At 35.5% G+C, this 22,340-nt stretch overlaps 4 protein-coding genes and 1 non-coding gene across 5 annotated transcripts; 3 read left to right on the forward strand and 2 right to left on the reverse strand.

The window, feature by feature from the left end:
• Positions 1-256: 256 nt before the first annotated feature.
• Positions 257-1,535, reverse strand: LOC121248220 (MYB-like transcription factor EOBI). The gene is made up of 3 exons (XM_041146619.1): positions 1,403-1,535; positions 1,004-1,133; positions 257-907 (listed from the first exon to the last, which is right to left on the reverse strand). The coding sequence occupies exons 1-3, from the start codon at positions 1,533-1,535 to the stop codon at positions 514-516; spliced, it is 657 nt and encodes a 218-aa protein (XP_041002553.1). The 3' UTR covers positions 257-513.
• Positions 1,536-5,259: 3,724 nt separating this feature from the next.
• Positions 5,260-6,908, forward strand: LOC121248221 (scarecrow-like protein 3). Its single transcript, XM_041146620.1, has one exon. It carries the CDS (start codon positions 5,469-5,471, stop codon positions 6,738-6,740), a length of 1,272 nt encoding a protein of 423 aa, XP_041002554.1. The 5' UTR covers positions 5,260-5,468; the 3' UTR covers positions 6,741-6,908.
• A 1,006-nt stretch (positions 6,909-7,914) lies between these two features.
• Positions 7,915-14,009, forward strand: LOC121248222 (probable tRNA (guanine(26)-N(2))-dimethyltransferase 2). Its single transcript, XM_041146621.1, has 12 exons — positions 7,915-8,254; positions 9,103-9,405; positions 9,556-9,643; positions 9,912-10,033; positions 10,212-10,351; positions 10,438-10,510; positions 11,324-11,412; positions 11,528-11,633; positions 12,128-12,340; positions 12,730-12,924; positions 13,220-13,297; positions 13,484-14,009. The coding sequence occupies exons 1-12, from the start codon at positions 8,129-8,131 to the stop codon at positions 13,742-13,744; spliced, it is 1,794 nt and encodes a 597-aa protein (XP_041002555.1). The 5' UTR covers positions 7,915-8,128; the 3' UTR covers positions 13,745-14,009.
• A 1,500-nt stretch (positions 14,010-15,509) lies between these two features.
• On the forward strand, positions 15,510-15,581 carry TRNAD-GUC. The gene has a single exon. It is a non-coding gene; the product is annotated as a tRNA-Asp (tRNA).
• A 706-nt stretch (positions 15,582-16,287) lies between these two features.
• On the reverse strand, positions 16,288-19,625 carry LOC121248223 (probable UDP-arabinopyranose mutase 2). Its single transcript, XM_041146622.1, has 4 exons — positions 19,048-19,625; positions 17,249-17,499; positions 16,996-17,164; positions 16,288-16,817 (listed from the first exon to the last, which is right to left on the reverse strand). Exons 1-4 carry the CDS (start codon positions 19,378-19,380, stop codon positions 16,482-16,484), a joined length of 1,089 nt encoding a protein of 362 aa, XP_041002556.1. The 5' UTR covers positions 19,381-19,625; the 3' UTR covers positions 16,288-16,481.
• Positions 19,626-22,340: the final 2,715 nt, after the last annotated feature.

Raw genomic sequence — 22,340 nt, forward strand, 5'->3', positions numbered from 1 at the left:
AGTCATGCATGTAAGGCGTGCGAAATTCGGTGGAGGAAACACTTGATCTATACGTAGACGTATCAAAACTTCCAAAGTAAGAGCAGAAAAGAAAATCATGAGCCCGAAAGGCGAAATTAAGGAAATACGAAAGATTATAGGAATTTTAAGTAAATTTGTTTTTTTTTTTTTTTTCCTCATCAAAGGCAAATGATCCAATTGCATTTTCATAATTTCGATTCTATATCATATTATTACATGTAAAAAACGAGTTTCACTTCATTTATCTAAAAAAAAAGAAAGACTTTTATTCATATAGCTACAATATATTAGACTGCCAGAGAGACCGGATTAACAATCTCTTATATATGTTTACTCAGCTAGCCTTCCCAGAAAATGCACCCCTCCCTCCTAAGAGAAAACCGTAGCTCCATCTTGCATGGCTATGTTATTCGAATTAATCACCCGTATCTTCAGCTTCCATTGTTAGTTTGATGCACAGCCTTGTCTATTCCATGCACCAGTATTATGATCTTACAGGTTCCACAGCCCACCCCATAGCCCATCGTCGTCTGATCCCGCTGTGTCCGACAAGGATGCATCATGATCTTGATACATTACAGGCAAATAATGGTGCTCCGATGTCAGGTACGTGAGAGCCTGCATCTCTTGCCTTGCTTGAGCTTCAGTAATTTTCTGGGTGCTGGTCTCTGCAAGAGCTAGGATATTTTCCATCATGTCTTGTTCTTGCGGCTGCTGCTTGTGCTGCTCTAGTTGTTGCTGTTCCTGTTGTTCTCGTTGTTTCATCAGTTGCTGTTTGCGCTTTTCATACTTCTGAGAGGATTTTTCTTTCTTGAAATGGGTTCTCCAGTAGTTCTTGATCTCGTTGTCTGTTCTCCCGGGCAAGTATCTAGCAATAGTTGACCACCTGCATTTGCATAAAATAGGCAAATTGACATATGTGAGAGAGAGAGAGAGGGAGGGAGGGAGAAAGATCAGAGGGAGGGAGAGAGACATTAATTACTTGTTACCCCATAGACCATGCAGCTCAATAATGATGCCTTCCTCTTGAGGTGTTAATTGGCCCCTCTTGAGACCAGGCCTGAGATAATTCACCCACCTTAGCCTGCAGCTCTTGCCACTCCTGTTCAGACCTGCAAAATACCAAAAGAAAAAAAGGAAGCTGGAAAAATCATCAAACTATGCTGATGATATCAACTGAAAACCTGCAAGCATATCTAACAATGGACTGATCAGTCCATGCACAGCCAAAAACCAACTTATGGAAAGAGAAGCTCAAAGAATTTGAAGTTCTTCCCTCCATGTAAATGGATAACAACAGTTATCGCAGCTCCACTCAATTGTTTTTTTTCCTCTCCACTTATCCCTAATATATATATGTAGCAACAGTAACTGCATTTACCTGCGGCTCTCGCCACAGAGCTCCATCTTCCCTCCCCATGTAAGCTTACATATTCACTAAGCAATTTATCCTCTTCATGAGTCCAAGGACCCTTCCTCCACCCTTGTTCTGGCAAACCCCGACCCATCATCATCGTTGTCATAATTTCACTTTCACTTCATTAATATACGCTGTTTCTAAATTCTATGACATATATTCGTCCCCAAATTATTAGCTTATATATCACCCTCAACAGTCACTTTTACTTTTTTATTCATTAACTTGGTGATCATCTCCCCAGCACCAAAATCTTGCATCGAATTTTTACCAGAATTCTTTATTACGATAGGGACCCTTTACCCCCTAACTCGAACGCAAGGGTTCCTATCTTTAACCAGCCGGATTTCTTGTAGCCAATTAGAACGGTACAGCTTGGTCCTCTCTAAATCCCAGAGATCGTACATGACGTAGTCAATACCAATATTCTTTTGAAAGCAGGGCCAGAAGTTCCGTATCTGGACTTGAACTATTTGATCATTAGATTTAAGAAAGCATGATCCAGCTATATTTGTGTAACATTTGTTGACATACGCAATCCTTAATTGCAGTACGGTTTTGAGTTTGTTTAATGGTAATGATCTACATGATGTATTCTTTAACACAAAGAAAGTTCTGGGAGATCATGTCATGATTTAGGGTAACAGGGGTATCTATATGCACAAAGAAAGTTGTAGGAGACATGAGTCACGTAGCAATCTATGCTTATGTATGTAGCACATGATATCTATTTGGAATGTTAGGCAATGCTAAACTACTGCTTAAACCGGATTTTCTTATTCCTGTATTGCCTATATATAGGTATTGATAGCAACAAAAACTCGTTTTTAAATATAAAGGTAATCGGAACGCAAAAGATAGTGAGGGAGACTTTTTCATGATCTTGTAAAGTTTCAAAGATCATGGTGATTTCGATCTAATTCTACCAAGAAGGAGACGAAGAGCTAGCTTTTATTAGAGTACTAATGCTGCTTATAAAATTGGAGTCTTTGGGTGGGATTTGTTTATGTGTGGCAAGGCTTGCTTGGTCATGTGTTGCTCGATCGATCTTCCTCCAATCCTCTTTTTTCTGATATTGTTTAATCAGTGGTCATTAAGTGAGGCTTTGCTTCAGAAATTGGGAACCATACATTTGTATCGTATCTATTTGAGGAGATTTATGAAGGGTCTTGACAAAGGAAACATCATGTTCTAACCGCATCTTCGAGGTGAGACTCCCAACATGAGAACAATAAGGTATTATATATATGATGTCGTAATTCTTCTAGATGATTAATTGATTGAATTTGTCTTATATCTTCACGGACATGATCCCAAGTATTCACCGTTTAAATGACGCTCCTACCAACAAAGCGAAAAGAGAGTACTAGAAACTGAGAAAAGGGGTTATAAATTGTGCTAGTTGTGACTGAATAAAACTGCAAGCATCCGGGCCCGAATACATTTTTGGGTAATTTCACTGGCCCATATTCCGTGCATAGTATTATTAATTCCATTCCATGGAAAGTTCCTTCCAGGCTTTTAGCTCTATAACTGGCCTGTAATTTGGTCTCCCTTTTGCTAGCCATGCACTTCGAGCCCCAACATTTATTTCTTCAGCCCATTGACCTAACCATGGGATGAACCAATAAATAAGCGTGCACCTACATGCATGGATCGCTAATTATGCTTTCCGAAAAAAGTAATGATTAGTTGCAATTATGAATGTATAAGTACTGCATAATTATTTTAGAAAAATTGAATAAATATAAAACCCACATGAAAAGGAAATTAATTTTTTTAATAGTAGACCACACTCTTTTTCAAAGTAACTATACGTACGATACTTGCACACTCTACGAATATACGTAGCATTACTTTTCAGAAAATGGGGAGCAAAGAGCGGCTTTTGGTGAATTATTGCTATTCGAGTCAAGAGAAGAAATAAATAAAAAAAATGTAAGGATTTTAAGCAATTTGATTGATCAAACAAATTTTTGAGTCTGTTACATAGAATCTTCACATTCCTACACACCATTTTAAAACATGTGATTTTATTAAGTGGTAAGTAAAATCATATATTTTTAAGTGATATATGAGAGTGTGAGGTTTATGTCTAGAATTTTAGACGAAATGATATATGAAAACACAAGTCGGGAGAAAGAAGAAGAAGAAGAAAAAGAGAGGAAAATGGTTTTGAATTTTATTTATTTTTATTTCCGTTGGCTCCGATCGATCGATCAAGTCGGGGCCCTCGCGGCCTATATATATTATTATAATTTGCAGGTACTTTGGGTTGTCCACCGTTAGAAATTTTTATCTTTAGTTTTTGGTTTTCTTAATTCTGGAAGGAGTTGACGAAAATAACAAAAGGTCTTATAAGTTTATAGTCATGAATTAATATACTAATTAATTGTCATGGTGGAAGAATAAGATGAATTAGGTATAGTACTATATATATACAATGTATAAATAATTGATATGACGAGTTATTAATCCAATGCGGGACGCAATGATGTGTATAGCTCTGGCTTCTAATGCCTGACCATATTGTTGTCATGATGGCCAGGTTCAAAGCATCTCAATTCTCCCCATGCCAAGAGACAAGCTGCAACGATATATATTTATTGTGGGTGGGCGGCACGGCACGCCCATCATGATCAACTCATCATCATGATCATGAAAAGACCTTTGATTTTGTTTCAATTCATCGTTGTTCATGGTGAGTTTCTAGCTAGGATCAGCTAGCTAGGCATTGTACGTTTCTAGTACTTATTATAGCATTACGAACAAGTACGCGTACAATTAAGGAGATCAAATCCAGGAAATGGATGCGTCTTATATTCATATTAATTAATTTCCTGTTGTTCAATATCATAAACATTAATATCAAAAGGTTATTATCCTATCGTGTGAATGACATGAATGATAAAGATCCCTCGATTTAATTGGTTTTTTGGATAACTAATTTATGGAAACGTTTGAAAATCATTTTCTTTTGTTTTTTTCTGGGAAATGTTTAGGCAAGAGTCCACTCAACAAATTAAAAAAGTTAGACAGACATTTGCAAGAAAAGGGGAAAAAATGATAATCTGCGTGTTTGAATTTTTTCTCTATTGTATGAGTGGAATTCCTAGATTAGTCTTATTTGCTTGTTGTTATTGCCGTTCTAAACTTTTGTTCTTGGAGTTGTATGTCGATGAGTTCCACGTCACACGCAAGCAAAGGCACACATTCACACATGCATACGAAAAAGTTTGGGTGATGACAAGTGAGATGGACACCACTGCCAAACTCTAATCGTGAGCAATATTGGCCTTTGATCGTTGAGAGGGTCGTCTTCTTCGCTGTGAGAGTACTGGGGAACATGCAATATATATATATATATATATATATATATATATATATATATATAATATATATATATTATATATATGCAGGAAAACCTAGTATTAATGCTGCTAGCTGCAAAACCACATGTCATCGATCGACCCAAGTTGCATTTTTTTACATTAATTATATTAGAGTTTTAAGATTCATTGATTTCAACTCTTGGATTTTTCATTTTGGATCAAGAATCATTCTATAATCTATCTACCGACGTTTATAATTGCGTCATCATGTGAGGATCAAACAAAGTCACGACATGTGTCCTTAAGCATGTTAATTCAACTCCACATGTACAATATTTGCATGTTAGATAATAAATTATAAGGTCGCAGTATTCAGAGCCATAGTACACCAAAAGATGTTCTTCATGGAAGCTCGAGAATCAAATCCCTTGTTTCATTGACTTGGAAGAACCCATCAAAGTCAATGAACTCATGATTTTAATTTGTTGTTTGGAAAAACTTCACGTTCTTGTACTCATTCATTTGGAGCTCTTAACATACTTCCAAGAGCAAACCTCTCATTGTACTCTAACCTACTCCTCCCAAAGATGATTCCCTACAAGTTTTAAAGCATCACCCAACATCTTCGATCCCTTACCAGTTTATACAACAAATTAAAGCAATTAGCTCTAGCTAGCTAGCTGGGTCTCACAGGCCAGATGAGTTCAACATCTCCTTCGTCAAAGCTGGACGTAAATCTTTCCCTGACATTGCCAGCGTCGTCGGCTGGCCCAGTCCCCGTTGAAGCCTTGAAGCCGGAAGAAAGAGGCATACAACTCATTCAACTACTCTTGACGTGTGCTAATCATACCTCGTCCGGCAACCTCCACCATGCCGACGCATGTCTCCGCCAGATATCGCTGCTCGCCTCAGTTTCCGGTGATCCCATGCAGCGGCTGGCGGCCCGGTTCGCTTATGCCCTAGCAAGTCGTCTCGTCAAGCGCTGGCCTGGCCTTTATAAGGCCTTGAGCCATATTCAACGATCTAAAAGTACCGAAGGGGACAGAGCCTGTGCATTCTTCTCACAGGCTTTCCCTTACCTCGGTTTTGCGTATGCCATCATAGCCCGGACCTTGGTCCAAGCCATGTCAGAGGAGCGTGTGATTCATATTGTGGATTTGGGCTCGGGTGACCCCAAATTATGGGTCCCATTTATGCGGAGCTTCAAACTTATGGACCATGGTCCTCCTTACCTGAGAATCACTTGTGTAAACAGCAACAAAGTAGTTCTACAGAACTTGGGGACAAGGCTTGTAAAAGAGGCAGAAAGCCTAGGCATGCCCTTCCAATTCAACCCTCTAAATGTCAGCCTAAGAGACCTGACCACAGATATGCTTAAGATAAGGTCGGGAGAAGCATTGGCAATGGTCTCAATTCTAAGTCTTCATGTCTTGTTGGCAGAGGATGATCGAGTAGATGCCCATTTTGGGTTTGGGGGTAGCAAAGGCAATGGAATGAAGGATTGCAAGCAAATGGCAGAATTCCTAGCAATGGTTCGGTCAATGTCACCTAAAGTGTTTCTATTAGTTGAACAAGAAGCTGACCATAATCTAAACCGTTTAGTGGATAGGTTCGTGGAGGGATTGCACTACTACAGTGCCATCTTTGACTCTCTGGATGTGAATTATGGGTCTGTTTCCAGCGAGGAGAGACTTGCAGCAGAGGAGATGTTTGGAAGAGAGATTGAAGAGATTGTGGCGTGTGAGGGCATGGAAAGGGAGGAAAGGCATGAAAGATACGCGAGGTGGATGGTTAGGTTCGGTCGAGCTGGGTTGAAGCCGGTGCGGCTGTGGAGTGATGCGATGGTGGACGCAAAGCAGATGGTAGAGGCCTATGGCAGGGATGGTTATAAGATTATGAACGATAAAGCTTGCATGATGATTTGTTGGCATGAGCGGCCTCTTTTTGCAGTGTCCGCATGGACTTGTTAGCTATTTCTCTTTTGCATTCTCTGTTTTTTTATTTTTCTTTATTTTTCCTTTTTTTTTTATTATTGATTTTACCTTGTAAATTATCAATGGAACTAAATCTAAAATAATCATTACAGAATCGAAATGACTTCTTTTGGGACTATTATTTTCTCATCTAAATCAATGTATACCTGAACAGGAACACAGGGATCATCATTTTTCTTTCGTTATCTGCCCTTTGGTTGAGCAAGAGGTCCATTTCAATTTTGCAAGCAGTACTTCTTTTGTAGATATTATTGTAACCTTTCTATGTTTGCAGGGAAGAAACAATTATTTCTTGGTCAAACCAAAATAAGAGCCATTAATGGATAATTTATTGCTACGCTTTCGCAATGGTTCTAATTCGTGGAATCAAAGAATAGACGGTTAAAGAATTGCAAAGGGCAACGTGTGAGTCCAGCAACCTCTGAAGGCGATATATTGAACCAATTCAAGCTAGTGGAAAAGAAAATAAACAAACCAGGATAAAAATCTTATGTACATGGGTAAGGGGGAGAAGGCAAGAGAGGTATAGAGCTCTAATGCGAACATATGTGAAATGGGATGGATTCTTTCCAAATTATCTTGACATGATGGAACTCGTGAGATAATGGTCTAGACACGCTACCATTTCCTTCGCATCTTGATAATTTTCATTGAACATTGGGTAAGATCTATAAAAAAAATTTCATAAAAATAAATTTATAGACAGATATATTTTAATGTAATATATCAAATTTATTTTGCAGTAAAAAAAGCATTTACAATCTAATAGATCATATTAAATTATGTCAGTTTATTTATTTCCATGTGATTATTATTAGATTTTCCTCACAAGACTATTGATTTCAAATCAAGTCATAAAATAAATGCAATAAGTGGTATTTTGTCGAGGTATCACCATATGTTGATGTCAATGATGTATATTGATATACTTCGTGGGTAGATTTTCTGAGATTTTATTTTGGGTAAGTAATATTTGTGAGAAATTTTTATATTATTAATATTTTAGAATATAAATTATTGATTAAAATAAGATATGAGTATGGTCTATAATATTATTTTTTTTAGAAAATAATAATAATTAGTTAAAAAAGAAAGAAGAAGAGAGAGAATGAAATCTTTGAATGAATAGGAAAGGCCCCTTGGGGTAGCAGCCACGCCATAGGGTTTCCACGTAAGTTACATATAAAAGCGCCTCCGTTTCTTGTATCGCTTTCATCTCCGACCTCTCAAACTCCAGCAGCAAAACCTTAAAAATCAAAACCAGAATAATACGCCTCAGTCTCCCACTCTTACGGTCTCTGTGTTCCTTCTCTGCTAAACATAAGCAGTAACAGGTACAAGAAGAGGAGCAGAAGAAAATCGATATGCACGAAACTGGAGGTGGAGGAGGAGGAACAATGTCGGTGGATCTCAATGATTACGCTATCATCAAAGAGGGAGAGGCTGAGATTCTCATGCGCAAAAATGAAGTCTTCTACAACCCATCCCAGGTGCCGAAACCTTCTTATTATGTGGTTTTGTGTTGTGTGTTGGGGTTTTTGATTATGTTTTTGTGGGTGTTGTGTTTGATATGGGATTCTGACTTGGGACTGTGATGGGTTATTGTTAGTTGTTGCAGAGAGGTGTTTGGTTGCTGATAATTTTGTAGAAAAAAGAAATTTTGAATATTGAGTTTAGACGAACCAACTCAATTAAAATCTTCACCCTGAAAGAATGCCAGTGGCGGGGTTTAAACCTTTAATGTTTTAAAATCTGAATTGACGCCCAATTGGTTATTCACCGAGGTTTTGAGAATTATGTTAACAGAAAAGAGGACCTTCTGGTTTTGAAATGAGAAACTGTTATGGAGTTCAGCAGAAATTCAGTCCGGGACAAAATTTATGGGCATAGATTGCCTTGTAATATGCTATTGGAAGTGTCAAACTTACATAAGCTAATATGTATCTATGCTGCAGTGGGGATTACAACAGATCAGCATTTGAGTATATCCTTGCTACGTGAGATTGGATAATGCTGGTCTCAAACTTAAACAACCAATTTCTTTTAACGGCACATAATTCCAATCTATGAAGTGTCACCTGGAATGATACTCTCTGGGAAGTCCATCCTCATGTTGATTTTCAAAATTTTATTTTATTTATTTGTAACCCATCTTGTTTTCCTTAATACTGAATTAGTTACAACCCAACCACAATATCTGTTTCGAACTATATCCTAGTGTGTTCATTTTCCAGTCGTCACCATAAATACCATTTTGCGGCGTTAAAGTATTCAGACATCATATACTACATGGTATGTACAATTACAGGATTCTAATTATTTCACAATCGTTTATCAGGTTGACAACAGAGATATGTCAATTGCTGTCCTGAGGACATTTATATTCAAGCGAAAACAGGAGCAGGAAGCTATTTTGTTGAAAAGAACAAAGGCCACACAAAAGGCTCCTGAGAAGGATTCCTCTGAAGCTTCTGGAGAAGTGGCAGCTGATAATGATGTAATGAACGATGAAAAACCTAATGGGGAATGTGAAGTGCCCGAAGAGATATCTCAGGATGAACCATGCAGTGTTTCAAAAGAATCGGTCAAGACCCCTGAAGGAAAACGACACGGGGAAATGAAGCCACCAAGAGTTCTTGAGGTGTTTCTATGATCTTCTGTGATTGATTTCCAGTTCAAATTTTTAATGACTTTTGTTCACTCAGTTTGAAAAGTTTGTCAGGAAGACACGTTTTTATAACTTTCAACGTTATAAGTAATTCATGTAAATGCTTTTCTTGTGACTATATAGGCCTTGGCAGCTTCTGGTTTGAGATCTCTTAGATATGCTCGTGAAGTAGAAGGGATAGGCCAAGTTGTGGCACTAGACAATGATAAAGGTGTGTATCCTCATATAATGCTAATTTTTCTGGAAAAGACCCTGGTTATTTGTAGACCTGAAAGCACATACATTTGTGGACTCTAGTGACTAGGCTGAAAGAACTGGGTAGGATAGAATACCTGTTTATGTACACAAACATTTATTTGAATATTGCATGTTGTCCCACCTCCCTTCTGATGGTTCTGCTGCTATATCATGTATGTGCATGATTTTGCTTAAATGAAGCTTGGCATCGTAATTCTTGTTGTAATTATTTGTTCTTTCAGTATCTATTGAATCTTGCAAGAGAAATATTAAGTTCAATGGCTCAGTAGCTTGTTCAAAGGTGGAAGCACATCTTACTGATGCTCGTGTATTTATGCTCACCCATCCAAAAGAATTTGACGTGGTACGTAGAAGCTATAATTTTCCTTTATGAATCTAAGGTTTTTCTGAATATTCTCCCGGAATTCGCTTATCAGCCATATTTCTTGTTATGATGTTATTGAATTGAGACTTGGCTTCATCTTTATCAACATTTCACAATGAGCCAGTACTCATAGTCTTTATTGCTATCTGTATTTCAGGTTGATCTTGATCCCTATGGTGCACCGTCTGTGTTCTTGGATTCTGCAGTTCAATCAGTTGTTGATGGGGGCATGCTAATGTGTACTGCAACCGATATGGCAGTACTATGTGGGAGTAGTGGGGAGGTTTGCTATTCCAAGTAAGATTTTGTACTTGTCTCACCTTTAGTTGAACAATGGATTTGGATTAGTAGGCTTAGGATTTACCAACTTTTTGTGATATTAGATATGGTTCCTATCCATTGAGAGGGAAATACTGCCACGAAATGGCTTTGAGGATTCTTCTTGCCTGCATTGAGGTATTGCCATTCCCTTGAAAAGAATATAGACAATGTTGAGAAAATTAATTCTTTTTTCTTGCGTCTCTTTCTTTCAATTTTGGACCAGAAACTAAGAGAACTGATATGTTATTGTCTCAACATATTTGCTTAAATGTTTTTTAAAACTGACAAATTTGTGGGCTGTATGAGTTGTACAACAAATTTGTGGGCTAATCTCTTGGTATTCATGAAAACCTTGCTCACTTTATGCTTAATAAGTGCTGTTCCATCTGCTATACTGTTATTCCTCGCCTTCCCTTAAATGTAAATGCACTTCACTTCTTCATAACTAATTGCTTCTGCTATATGGTTCAACTCTTGTGATCATCATGATCATCTGTTTGAAAATGCTGAGATTTCAACCATAATATGTTAGACTTGAGTTCTGCCAAGAGAATATCTATGGGATGAGAATTTTTCTTGTAATGGTTTGAACAGTTTTTATTCTAACTTCAAATCTCTTAAGATTATGAAAGTTCCTGGAATGGTATTCTAATCAAGTCTTTAGTGTTTAGCATTGCCATCATTACTTTTCTTTAGGCTTCTGTTTTTGTTTGACTTGTGGCTTGTGGCTCTGGTAATGATTCTTACTGTCACTCATCTCATTTCCAGTAATGGTCTATTAGGATGTCATGCCCCCTCCATTCGAGCCCGTGTTGTCACTCATCTCATGCTGAGAATCATTTACAGCAGGGAAATAATTTTTATATAAAAATAAATTTACTTGTTATTGCACAGACAAATCTTATGCATGTGTTTATGTTTTTTTCCTTTTTTTTCTTTAAATTGCAGAGCCATGCAAATCGGTACAAGCGGTACATTGTTCCTGTGCTATCTGTTAAGATGAACTTTTATGTCCGGGTTTTTGTTCGCATTTACACGTATGTGGCCAACCTACTTTGAATGAATTCAATAATAGCTTGTATCACTTTGTGTTATAATTACTAGGATAAGATGATGCTTCTATTGACTTAGAGCTGACCTTATTTGCTGCAGTTCTGCAAGTGCAATGAAAAATACTCCCCTTAAGCTTTCATATGTTTATCAGTGCACTGGTTGTGATTCTTTTCATCTTCAGCCTATCGGGAGGACAGTTTCCAAGGTGCTCACATCTTGATTTCATATGATATCGGTGCCAGTAATTTTTTGTTGACATGGGTGTAGCTTAAAACCACATTTGTCTATATATTAATGAAAATAATCTAAGATGATAACGTTTGAGTGCTTGAACAAATCTTCAGATTATATTGCTTTTTTTCACTCAGTTCAAAATTTTGACAATGCTTTTTTTTTTTTTTTTATCAGTAAAAGATAGATATTATATATATGAATGAAATATGCATAACCCTTGTACACAGGAAGTATACATAAATACTCCTAAATACATTCTAAAAACGATAAATTAAAGACAAGAAATCCTAAACATTGTCCCCGTGCAATACAATAGTGGAAAACCAACACATTATAGTGTGGAGAAAAAAATTCTTCGACTCGGTCATTGTGCATTCCTTATCTTCAAAGTAACGGGCATTCCTTTCTGTCCAAAATTTTGACAATGCTCTGATCTCATCCTTTTGTTTTCCCCTTTCCTCTTAGAATAACAGCGTAAGACATCTGCCTGGGTTTGGTCCTGCTGCTCCTCACGAGTGTAGTGACTGTGGGAAGAAGTTTAACATGGGTGGGCCTATATGGTCTGCTCCAATCCATGATCAAGAATGGGTAACTTCCATACTTTCAGATGTGAAATCTATAAAGGATAGGTATCCTGCTTATGATCGTATCTCTGCTGTATTGACAACAATATCAGAGGTGTGTTATTTTCTTTATCCACTTGTCATATCTTTTCTGTTATTTATTCAAGTGACTGGCTGGTTATTCTCAAATTATAAAAGAGATTGGTGTCTAGTTTGAACCACATCTAATATGCCTCATCCAAAGACACTTCACATTTTTTGTTTTTTAAAATATCCTTAACGAATGTGTGGAAGGTCCCCCCCTTAAAGTTCAATATAGTTTCCTTGGATATTTAATTTTGCTCAGTTTGTCGCAGAATACTAGGAAATTGGATATTTAGATTGTGTCAGAGAGTGCTACTTATGGGTGGTGTTGGAGAACTTTTCATTTGATGATCTCCTGTTAATTATGACAGCCATCATACATATATATAAATTCTAATTCCATGGGCATACTTTCTGTAGGAACTGCCTGATGTTCCTCTATTTCTGAGTCTGCACAACCTATGTGCCACGCTTAAATGCACCTCTCCATCAGCAGTAATATTCCGTTCAGCTGTGATCAATGCTGGATATCGTATATCTGGAACTCATGTGAATCCATTGGGGCTGAAATCAGATGCTCCCATGGATGTCATTTGGGACATAATGCGCTGCTGGGTAAGACTTCACTTTCACTGTCTTATCTTTTAAAGCATGCATACGGTCTGTGAGACATCCATTTATTTAGGTCCATGTACTTTAGTTTTTGTTTCTTCTGATTTTGTATATGAATTCTCGAAGCAGTTAAAGTGACTGAATTTCGTGTTCTCGGGTCATTTGCTTGAATAGATTTTAGACTTAAGCTGCACTAGAAATTTCTTGATATTATTTATTCTAAATAGTGTGTTAATATGAGCATTTCTGAAATGACGATATTGGATGTATTGACTACGTGGTTTCCTTTGCTTTCCAGGTAAAAAATCATCCAGTTAAAGCTCAACCACCAGATCTGCCAGGAAGTGTGATACTTGCTAAGGAACCAGTTCTTCAAGTAAGCGACACCTTCCAAGTTGCAGTTATTTATCTTATACTTATTTTCTTATTTTCTATTGCTAATGGCATCTGATTCACTTATTTACCTTTAGACTACATTTAAAATACATATACCTGTTATGAGTGTTGCGCATGTCCGTGAACTTTTAGTCACAGAAAATCTCCCTCCCTCTCTCTTGGACAGGCTAATTTTGCTCGGGCTGTTGCTTCTCTTAGCAAAGCACAAGCCAAGAAGGTCACACGCTTCCTTCCCAACCCTGAAAGACATTGGGGCCCAAAGCTGAGAGCAGGTCGTCAAATTACCAGCAAGCACGTCTCTCTTTTGGGTCCTCAGGCATTGAATGCTACGATTAACCACGAAGAAGATGGTGAAGAGCGTGGTGCCAAGCGTCAAAAGACAGAGGAACCCAACTTTCTTGGAAGTATTCCTACAGACCAAGCCTGACTAGAGCTTTGTCAACTCTCCCATTATTAAAAGAAAAAAAGAAAAAATGATGTATGCTTTCGGTGCTCCCCCTTCTCTTACCTTTTAAATTTGTTTTTTTTATTTTTGGTGGGGAGAGAGATAGAGAGATATCTCAAGAAATGCCCCCAGTTTAATAGAATTGTGAGGGAAAAGTGGAATTGAGAAACTCTGGTGACATTAGAAGTAAATTTGTTGCAATTTTGAAGTTTTGGAAATACATAATGTAAAAAGTTCATTTCTTAAATTTACTGGAGTTCTTGGATTTGGTATTCGAAATAGAAAAATTATTTACATCAGCAGCCGTAGCTGCAGCACACCGTGTTAAAAAAAAAAACATCACGTTGAGTGTACGGAGAGTGCAGTTGATGAATATCATTTCTCTTTGAAATATAGGTGTTCCAACTCGTTCACATACGATATATTAAGGTGTCATTTGGAATAGTAAATTGAGATAAAAGTTGAAAGTTGAGTAAAATATTATTAGAATATTATTATTATTTTAAAATTTAAAAAGGTTAAATTATTTATTATATTTTATATAAAAATTTTAAAAAATGATAATGATAATACGAGAAATGTTTTGCGAGGAATGTTGTGTAAAGACTCGTGAAATCACGTACTTTCATGTGTACTTTCTTGTGGACTTGATGCTGACATCCCTAGAATCAAATGGTTGGTTATTTTCTGCGGACGTGATACCAAATCATTCGTTTAGCATGCCTTTCATCCTACCCACTAGACACTAAAATGAAATCAAATAGCTCATTGTCCAGCGTTGGTTTCACACTTTGCCGTAGCCCAAAAAAAAAAAAAAAAAAAAAAAAAAAAAGGAACTAATGCTAGATATAGTATCAGCTGTGTAAGTATTATACACTCGTCTAAAAAAAATAAGTAAATTTATTATTAAAAATTAATTTTTTATATAGATTTCATATTTATTCATTTTATTTTTCAAAATGAGTGTACATACTTTTCTAAGAATGTAATTGGTCCAGTTTGGTTAGAGAGAGGTCATGGATAGAAAAATTTGGTCTATCATTTTTGCCGGACCGGATCATTAGTTATTGGTCCAGTCAGTCCATTTGGTCCGATTCGGTCTATGAATATTTTTTTTTACAAAAAAATTAATTAAAGTAGTAAAATTAATATTAATTCAAAAAATTATCCCGTTTGGATAGTGAAAGTATTTTATCTCATTATTACAACTTTTTAAAATTTTCACACAAAATATAATAAACAATTAAATTTTTTCAATTTCCAAAACAATAATAATATTAAAAAATAATATTCTAACAATATTTTATTCAACTTTTATCTCAACTCATATCATCTCAATTCACTATCCAAACGTCATATAAGTGATCTCGTTAACACTTTATATATGATTAATGAATATTAAATAATTTCATTGTATATATGATGAATAGTGATCCCTTGAATAAAAATTACATAATTAACTTATATAACTATTATATAAAATAATATTATATATATAATATTTAAAAATGTGTATACATTAAGTTGATAGTAGTCCGATCCGGTAAAAAAAAAAACATCTAGATACTGATTAATAAGGCTATTTGTCTAATCCTGTCTGGACCGATAATCTTACACCCCTACGTTTGCGAACTATATGACATGACTCATTTTATTGAATATTTGGTGAAATTCCTAGCGTAGTATATTTAAGGATAACCTTGCTGATATTCTAAAGTATTATAAATTATTTCACTCTAATCAACAGGTCGTTGTAGTATAGTGGTAAGTATTCCCGCCTGTCACGCGGGTGACCCGGGTTCGATCCCCGGCAACGGCGTTTTTTGTATTTTTCCCTTTTTTTGTTAGGAAAACTTCAATCTCTCCGTCATTCAGAAAAAATTTCTTTCCCTCCATCGTTACGAAGGCTCTAAACGACGTTCAGATGGGCTTTGAGTCTTTGAATTTTCACATCACATGAATCTACGTAAAAAGTTTTGTTTTTGTTTTCTGTCATTTATTTTTCTTCTCCTCACAATGCAATCCGGAACTTTGCAGCTATGTAACAGCTATATCTATCTAGAATGGAAGTCCTGCTGCTGCTCTAGCCTTGGTTTGGACTTCACTTGCATTTCCTTTTGTATTTATGATGAACTGAAATTTGATACATTTTCGTAACCTTGCAAAAATACGTGATTCCTTGTAGTGTAATAAAAAGACCGATAGCTTTGTTCATAGGGCTCTGTTCTAGTGGGGTTTCTGAAGTTTTCAAGACCGGCGACCGGTTTTACTATTATAAATTGGCCCCTAGGCTGTTGAAAACTCCCATTTAGATCCCTTATGGAGACTTTGAATTTGAATTTTCCACTTTCTCCTTTGGACATCAAATGGCCTTCTCACTTGAAGATTCAAATCCCACCAACTTTTATAAAGGCTAATGACCATTGGCAAGAGGAGGAAAGAGACACCTATGCCACTAACTTTAGAACTGTTGAGAGTATCTCAATCAGAGTCACTCTAGCAAAGCAATCCTAGGAAGAAATCAATGGTAAATCAACTGGAGTATTTTATTGCTCTAAAACTCATACCATCATCAAGTTTATAAATAAAATTACACCCAACAATCTGCATATCCGAAATAGGTCAGAGAGAGAATAATTAATAGCACAATTACTAAGACTACTGATAGTTCCAACAACTCTTATAGTAAAATAATGGTATTTGCTGTCGATCAAAATTTTTAAGCCTTCCCATTGGGAAGCTTATCTGAAGCCCCAACTGAGTTTAGTTCATCCCAAGCTTCAATCCATGTGACCATGGCGTCTGCCAGCTTGTCAAAGTAGGGATCTACCTTGCCAAGCTTTTCCTTGACCTGCTTGGACAATTCAAGGTAGCAGTTCTGAACAGAGGTGCAGTCTTTTGGAAGGACAGCTGATTGGAAGAATGGGATGATCTCCTCCTGCCAGAAGATGCCTTTGTACTCCTTCTTCAGATTCACAAATGGGTTGCTGGCTTTGCTGTGCCAGATATAGGGCAGACCGGTCTTGACTCCCAATCCCAAATGGTCGCATATCACCTAAATAACAGTCAGATAGGTATATCTATTAATCGTTCCATGACTTTTCAAAAAGTTGAAGGAAGACTAAATTGGGTTTTACAAACACTTTACAATCAGACCTGAGGCGGGGAAAAAATGATGATAGAAGGTAAACTATAAGTGACATGGACAGAATCAAAAGAGAATGAGAGTAGACCTTGATGCACCAGCCAGCCCACATATCATCATAACGTCCGATAGGCTGACCATCACCCATGAGACCAAAGTACATTGCTGGACCAATAAGCTCACGATCGAATGCTAAATTCATACCACACATGGGGAACAAGGTTCCCTTGGGGATTGTTAGGACTGCATCCACATACCTACACGAAAAAAGGGTAAAATCCTTAGGATTATGCTAGAAAAGTGGAAACTAAAATTTGCCAGTTATTGAGCACACTGCCAACCTAGTGTTCCTCTCGAGAGGCTTCACGAGCTGTGTAGGAGCATCATAATCTGGGATGTTGAGCCAGAGGCCATGAGAAACAGCCGTTTTGGCTCCCTCACGAAGGCTAAAAGGGTATCCACGGACAAAATCTGCGCCTTCTCGGAAAGGATCATACAGGGTATTGAAAAAATGAGGGGTGGATGGGCAGAGGAGGTTCTTGATGTGCTGCTCGAGGGCATTAATTGATCTTCCAGATGGATCTTTTGCAACCTAAGCATCCGTAAATTTCCACATCAATTTGGTGATTGGGGAAAAATTATTTCAACATTTTTTAATAGGTTTTAATATATGCAACACAAAATAGAACCTAAACTCAAACTATTTTAAATCATCATGCTTGAAAGAGAAAAACAAGAGAAAAAAGTACGAAGTGTCGAGAAGACACTGCCTTAGGTATTAAAAAATAAATTTTTAGGGGCAGGTTAAATAATTTCAATTAGAGTTAGGGTGCATTAACATAATAAATTATCAAACTAAAGAGACGGTCCTAGCATTTTCAGCCAGGTTAAGGAGCTCAGAAGAGATTAGTCAAGATTCAAAATACAGTCATGGAGCTATCTCTTGATATGGAACACACCCACAAATCAATGAGACTGGTTCTAAACTAATTGAGAGAAAGAAGAAACGAGAGATATATAAGAATCTTGAGAAACACAATCATGCAATTAGTATTGAGTTATGATAGAGGTTTCATAAGTCCGTCTCAGCATTTTGAAATCCCAAAGCTGGTCCACAAATTGTAAGATCCATCAAAGCAAAGAGTGGCAAGTCTAATGAAATTCAGTCCTTTTAGTAAAAGAGCATGGCAATTGGGCTGAATGCGGTATGTTGTCACCTCCAGTTAGATCGCAACAAAAAAAAGAAAAAAGAAAAATAAATTATCTTAATCATAAAAACTTTCAAAGAGCACAACAACACAGCTAGATACAATCATAAAAAACTGAAAAAGATATACAGCTGTAGATCTAAGAAAAAGATGAATACAATCATGAGGGCTGCATCTCACCAATATTCCAAAGGTATAAATTGATTCCGTTTATGAGATTCTTGACAACTGTCCGTCGGTACAGAGCCAAATTTAAGATAGATCCATGTAAAGAAGCTCCAAATCTCACAAGATTGTGCCATAAAAACAGGATCTATCTAATGAGATTATAGCTTGATTAATTTAGATTGTAAGAAGGCCTTCAAAGCTAAAAGCTAAAAGTCTACCATGACCCATAAACGTACATATGTCGTTAGCGCGATGAGAGGACAGCAAAATTACAAAGTTTGAAATATACCTCTGCAGGGCTCATTCGACATAGAGTTAAGAATTTATTTTTAATTCAAGATTCTGTAAAAGTTCCGAACAATCTAGTTCAAGAATTTGAATTTCATTGAATTCAGATTGGAGATATAGATTCACGCAAACATTAATCTTGATGCACACGAAACAACCCTCTTCGTTTGTGTCTTTGCGAAGCTCAAAATAAAAATTGAAGATCAAAACATAAAAATCTCAAGCTAAATTGACATCCATGCTACCGCTACAATAACAGAATTTGCAGATGGAAACACATCAAGAGGCTAATGAATAAATACATACACATGCAGGATGCAGCAGAAGCAACATCGGAAAATAACAACACCCAGAAATCAAATCAGCCAAATTTCTGTAAAAGCAAGACAAGTGGGATATAAAACGCCATAAATGAAATAAATTTTTTCTTTTTGATGAAAAGGAGCAATGCTCCTACCATAAATCAAAGAACTTACAAAGCAGTCGTCGTCAATTGTGAAGATATACTTCTTCTTAGACACCATGTAGCCAAAGCAGCGGCAAGCAGAGTCCTTGAAGGAAATGCAGGAGGCCTTAGGACCCAGAATCCTGTTGATGTCATTGCGGTTATAAAGCTCGTAGTCAAAGCCATCCGGGACCTTGATGATCTTTGAAGGATCGCCATCTTGGACGATGATGAGGTGGTAAGGCTCAAAGAATGGCCTCCACATCTCAAGGAAGTCCAGGTTCCTGATGGTGGGGATCACAATGTCAAGCTCATCTTTCAGCAGCGGTGTTGGGGCATGCGAAGAAGCTTCAATGGCAGCCATAGCAGAGAGACAAAGAAGAAGAGGAAAGTGAGTAAAGGTGGGTTTGAAAGATGTAGGAGGGAGAGTTTGTGAGGGAATATAACTGCAGGAGTACGTAGTGGCACGTGCGAATCCTGGGAGATCGGCACGAGTAAAGGGTTAACGGAGAGACGTGTCTGAATTTTTAAGGTTTTAGGACTTTTTCAAAGGCTGCCGGTGCTTGTGCAAAGACCCAAAGACGAGAGAGAGAGAGAGAGAGAGAGAGTCTGAACTCTAAAGCAGAAGTTGATGTTTCCAACTTTCCAAGCACCATATTTTACCATTTCTTTGGATCAGACGCTAAGGTCTTATTTGTATTTAAAATTTATTTTATTTTATTATTATAATTATTTTAAATTTTTATATAAAATATAATAAACAATTTAATTTTTTTAAATCTTAAAATAATTTTTTTAAATTTTTACATAAAATATAATAAATAATTTAATTTTTATTCTATTATTTATAAACCATCTCAACTAATCTCTGAATCCAAACTACTCCTGAGTTGAAATGAAATAATAGGTAAAAGTTAAATAAAATATTGTTAGATTATTTTTTTAATATTATTATTATTTTATAATTTTTAAAAAATTAAATTATTTATTATATTTTATATAAAAATTTATAAAAATTATAATAATAAGATGAAATAAATTGAGATAATTTTAATATCAAATAACTTAATTCGTAGTCAATGGTTATAAAACGTTACATCATATTTAAAAGGATTACAGTTTTTCAGAATTTATTTTCATTCCTTTAAGAGATAATATCATCCTTAATTTGATTATTATTATTTTATTAAGTAACTTAAATTTTATAATTATGATTTTCATTCCATTTTTGCTTACACTCTCTCCTTTCTTAGTTTTATTAGTGTGTATTGAACATTTAAAACCTCCCTCATTAAGAATATTCTTCAATATGTCAAAACAAAGATTTTGGTAATATATTTCAACTACGAAATGAATTTCCCGGAAAAGAGTTTTAAGAAAAAGTTCAAAAGGTCACCAACCTATCGGTCCAATATGGGTACATGCAAGTCAAAATGATCAGATCCCCTAAAATTATTAGTTCATTTTATGTCATTGCATCATAACATGACTTGCAAATTTCCACTTAAATTATTTTTGCTAAAAAGGTCAAGTTGTATCTACTCAATTTAAATAAGATTATTTTCCGAAAATTCTAAGGGCTCAAGTGATGAGGTTGACCTATTTCAAAGCATTTAGTAACAACTCTTTAATAAATTAAAGGTTAATTACACTTTACCTTCTCGAACGTTCATTCAATTCACAATGTGTTTTCGAAACTAATAATTGCATCAAAATGGACTCTCGAACTTTCAAAACCTCCCAATCCATTCCTTCCGTCTACTAGCAGTGTCAAATCTAATAAAAATTTACTGTAAAGATGTAATTTTCATCTAATTTATTATCATTGACTATATAACATATAAAATAATATATGATATCAATTAATAATAAATCATTAATTATTAACCATATATAAAATTATTTTATACCTAAGTTGCAAGCAAATATAAATAATCCATGTACACAATGAAATTATTTGATATTCATTAATCATATATAAATTAATAAAAAAATTATTTAATGATTTGTTATTAATTGATATTATATATTATTTTATATTTTATATGGTCAATGATAATAAATTAGATAAAAATTACAATTTTACCATAAATATTATGCACATGAACAGTACGTACAGTGAATTTTTGTTAAATTTAACGTTGTTAGTAGATATAATAGGAGATTGGAAAGTTTTGAAAGTTTAAAAATCTATTTTGATATAATTATTAGTTTCAAATGTATATTATAAATTGAGTGAAAATTTAAAGAAATAAAGTATAATTAACCCATGAATTAACTTTCTCATTGACAAGCATCGGATTAAAAAAGAGAGATTAAAATAGTTTACTTCCTTCCTTCTACATTCAATCCATTTGATCACATCATACAGCTGGTAGGGAAAAAGGTTGGCATATTGATGGTTTTTGTTGAATCTTTAATCATAGAAACATGTTGCTTTTGAAACTTTTAATGCTGAAAAAAAAAGCTTGAGGGATTAGGAAGTTACACGTGTATAACACTTTTTAACCTGCGTGGAATGGGGAGATGTATGCATCCTAATTGAGTAATGTTATTCATTATTTTAAATTTTATCATTATTTTATTATTTTATGATATAATATTAAGTAATTAAAAATTATTTATTATATTTTATTTATAAATTAATTATTTAATATTATATCATAAAATAATAAGAGAATAATAAGAATTGAGATGATGAATAATTTTTTTTCCCAATTTAATACTGTTTTTAGAATAGGTGAATTTAATTATTCAATTTATTAATCAAACGCAAATAAAGCTGAGAGTTGTCATTTATTTATCTCGGACTTTGAAATAATTCTTCCCATTAGGAACTGGGTTGAATGTTCCAAAGTTGAAAGTCGTGGAAGTGGCAATTGAAATATTCATAAAGAAGATCTGAGGGCTGTAGACTTTATAAATAATGCATTGAGGATTGTGCCTAATTATATGAATTGACCAACCCAAAGATTGTGAGACTCACGACGTGGGGCCACTGACGGCCTAAGACTTTACCCACCATCTTCCACGTACTTACTTATATCAGTCATTGTGCGTGACACGTCTGACCTGGTTCTCCGAGAATATGGAAAGATTACATAGTGGTCTATATTCTCATTGTCACCCTTCTTTGGTGAAGTTCACGTTGCTCCACTCGTTTAAATCAAGAATTATTCTATTATTATATCCTTTACATAATTTAAATAATAAGATTTTATTTATAAAATTTAAAATTTAAAATTTATTTTTAAATTAGAGAATATTATCTTAGAAGGTGACCCAGTTTGTAATATCAACTTTTTATGGAGCATATTGAAAGTT

This window comes from Juglans microcarpa x Juglans regia, chromosome 2D, assembly GCF_004785595.1.
Source record: "Juglans microcarpa x Juglans regia isolate MS1-56 chromosome 2D, Jm3101_v1.0, whole genome shotgun sequence".
Lineage (NCBI taxonomy): Eukaryota > Viridiplantae > Streptophyta > Magnoliopsida > Fagales > Juglandaceae > Juglans > Juglans microcarpa x Juglans regia.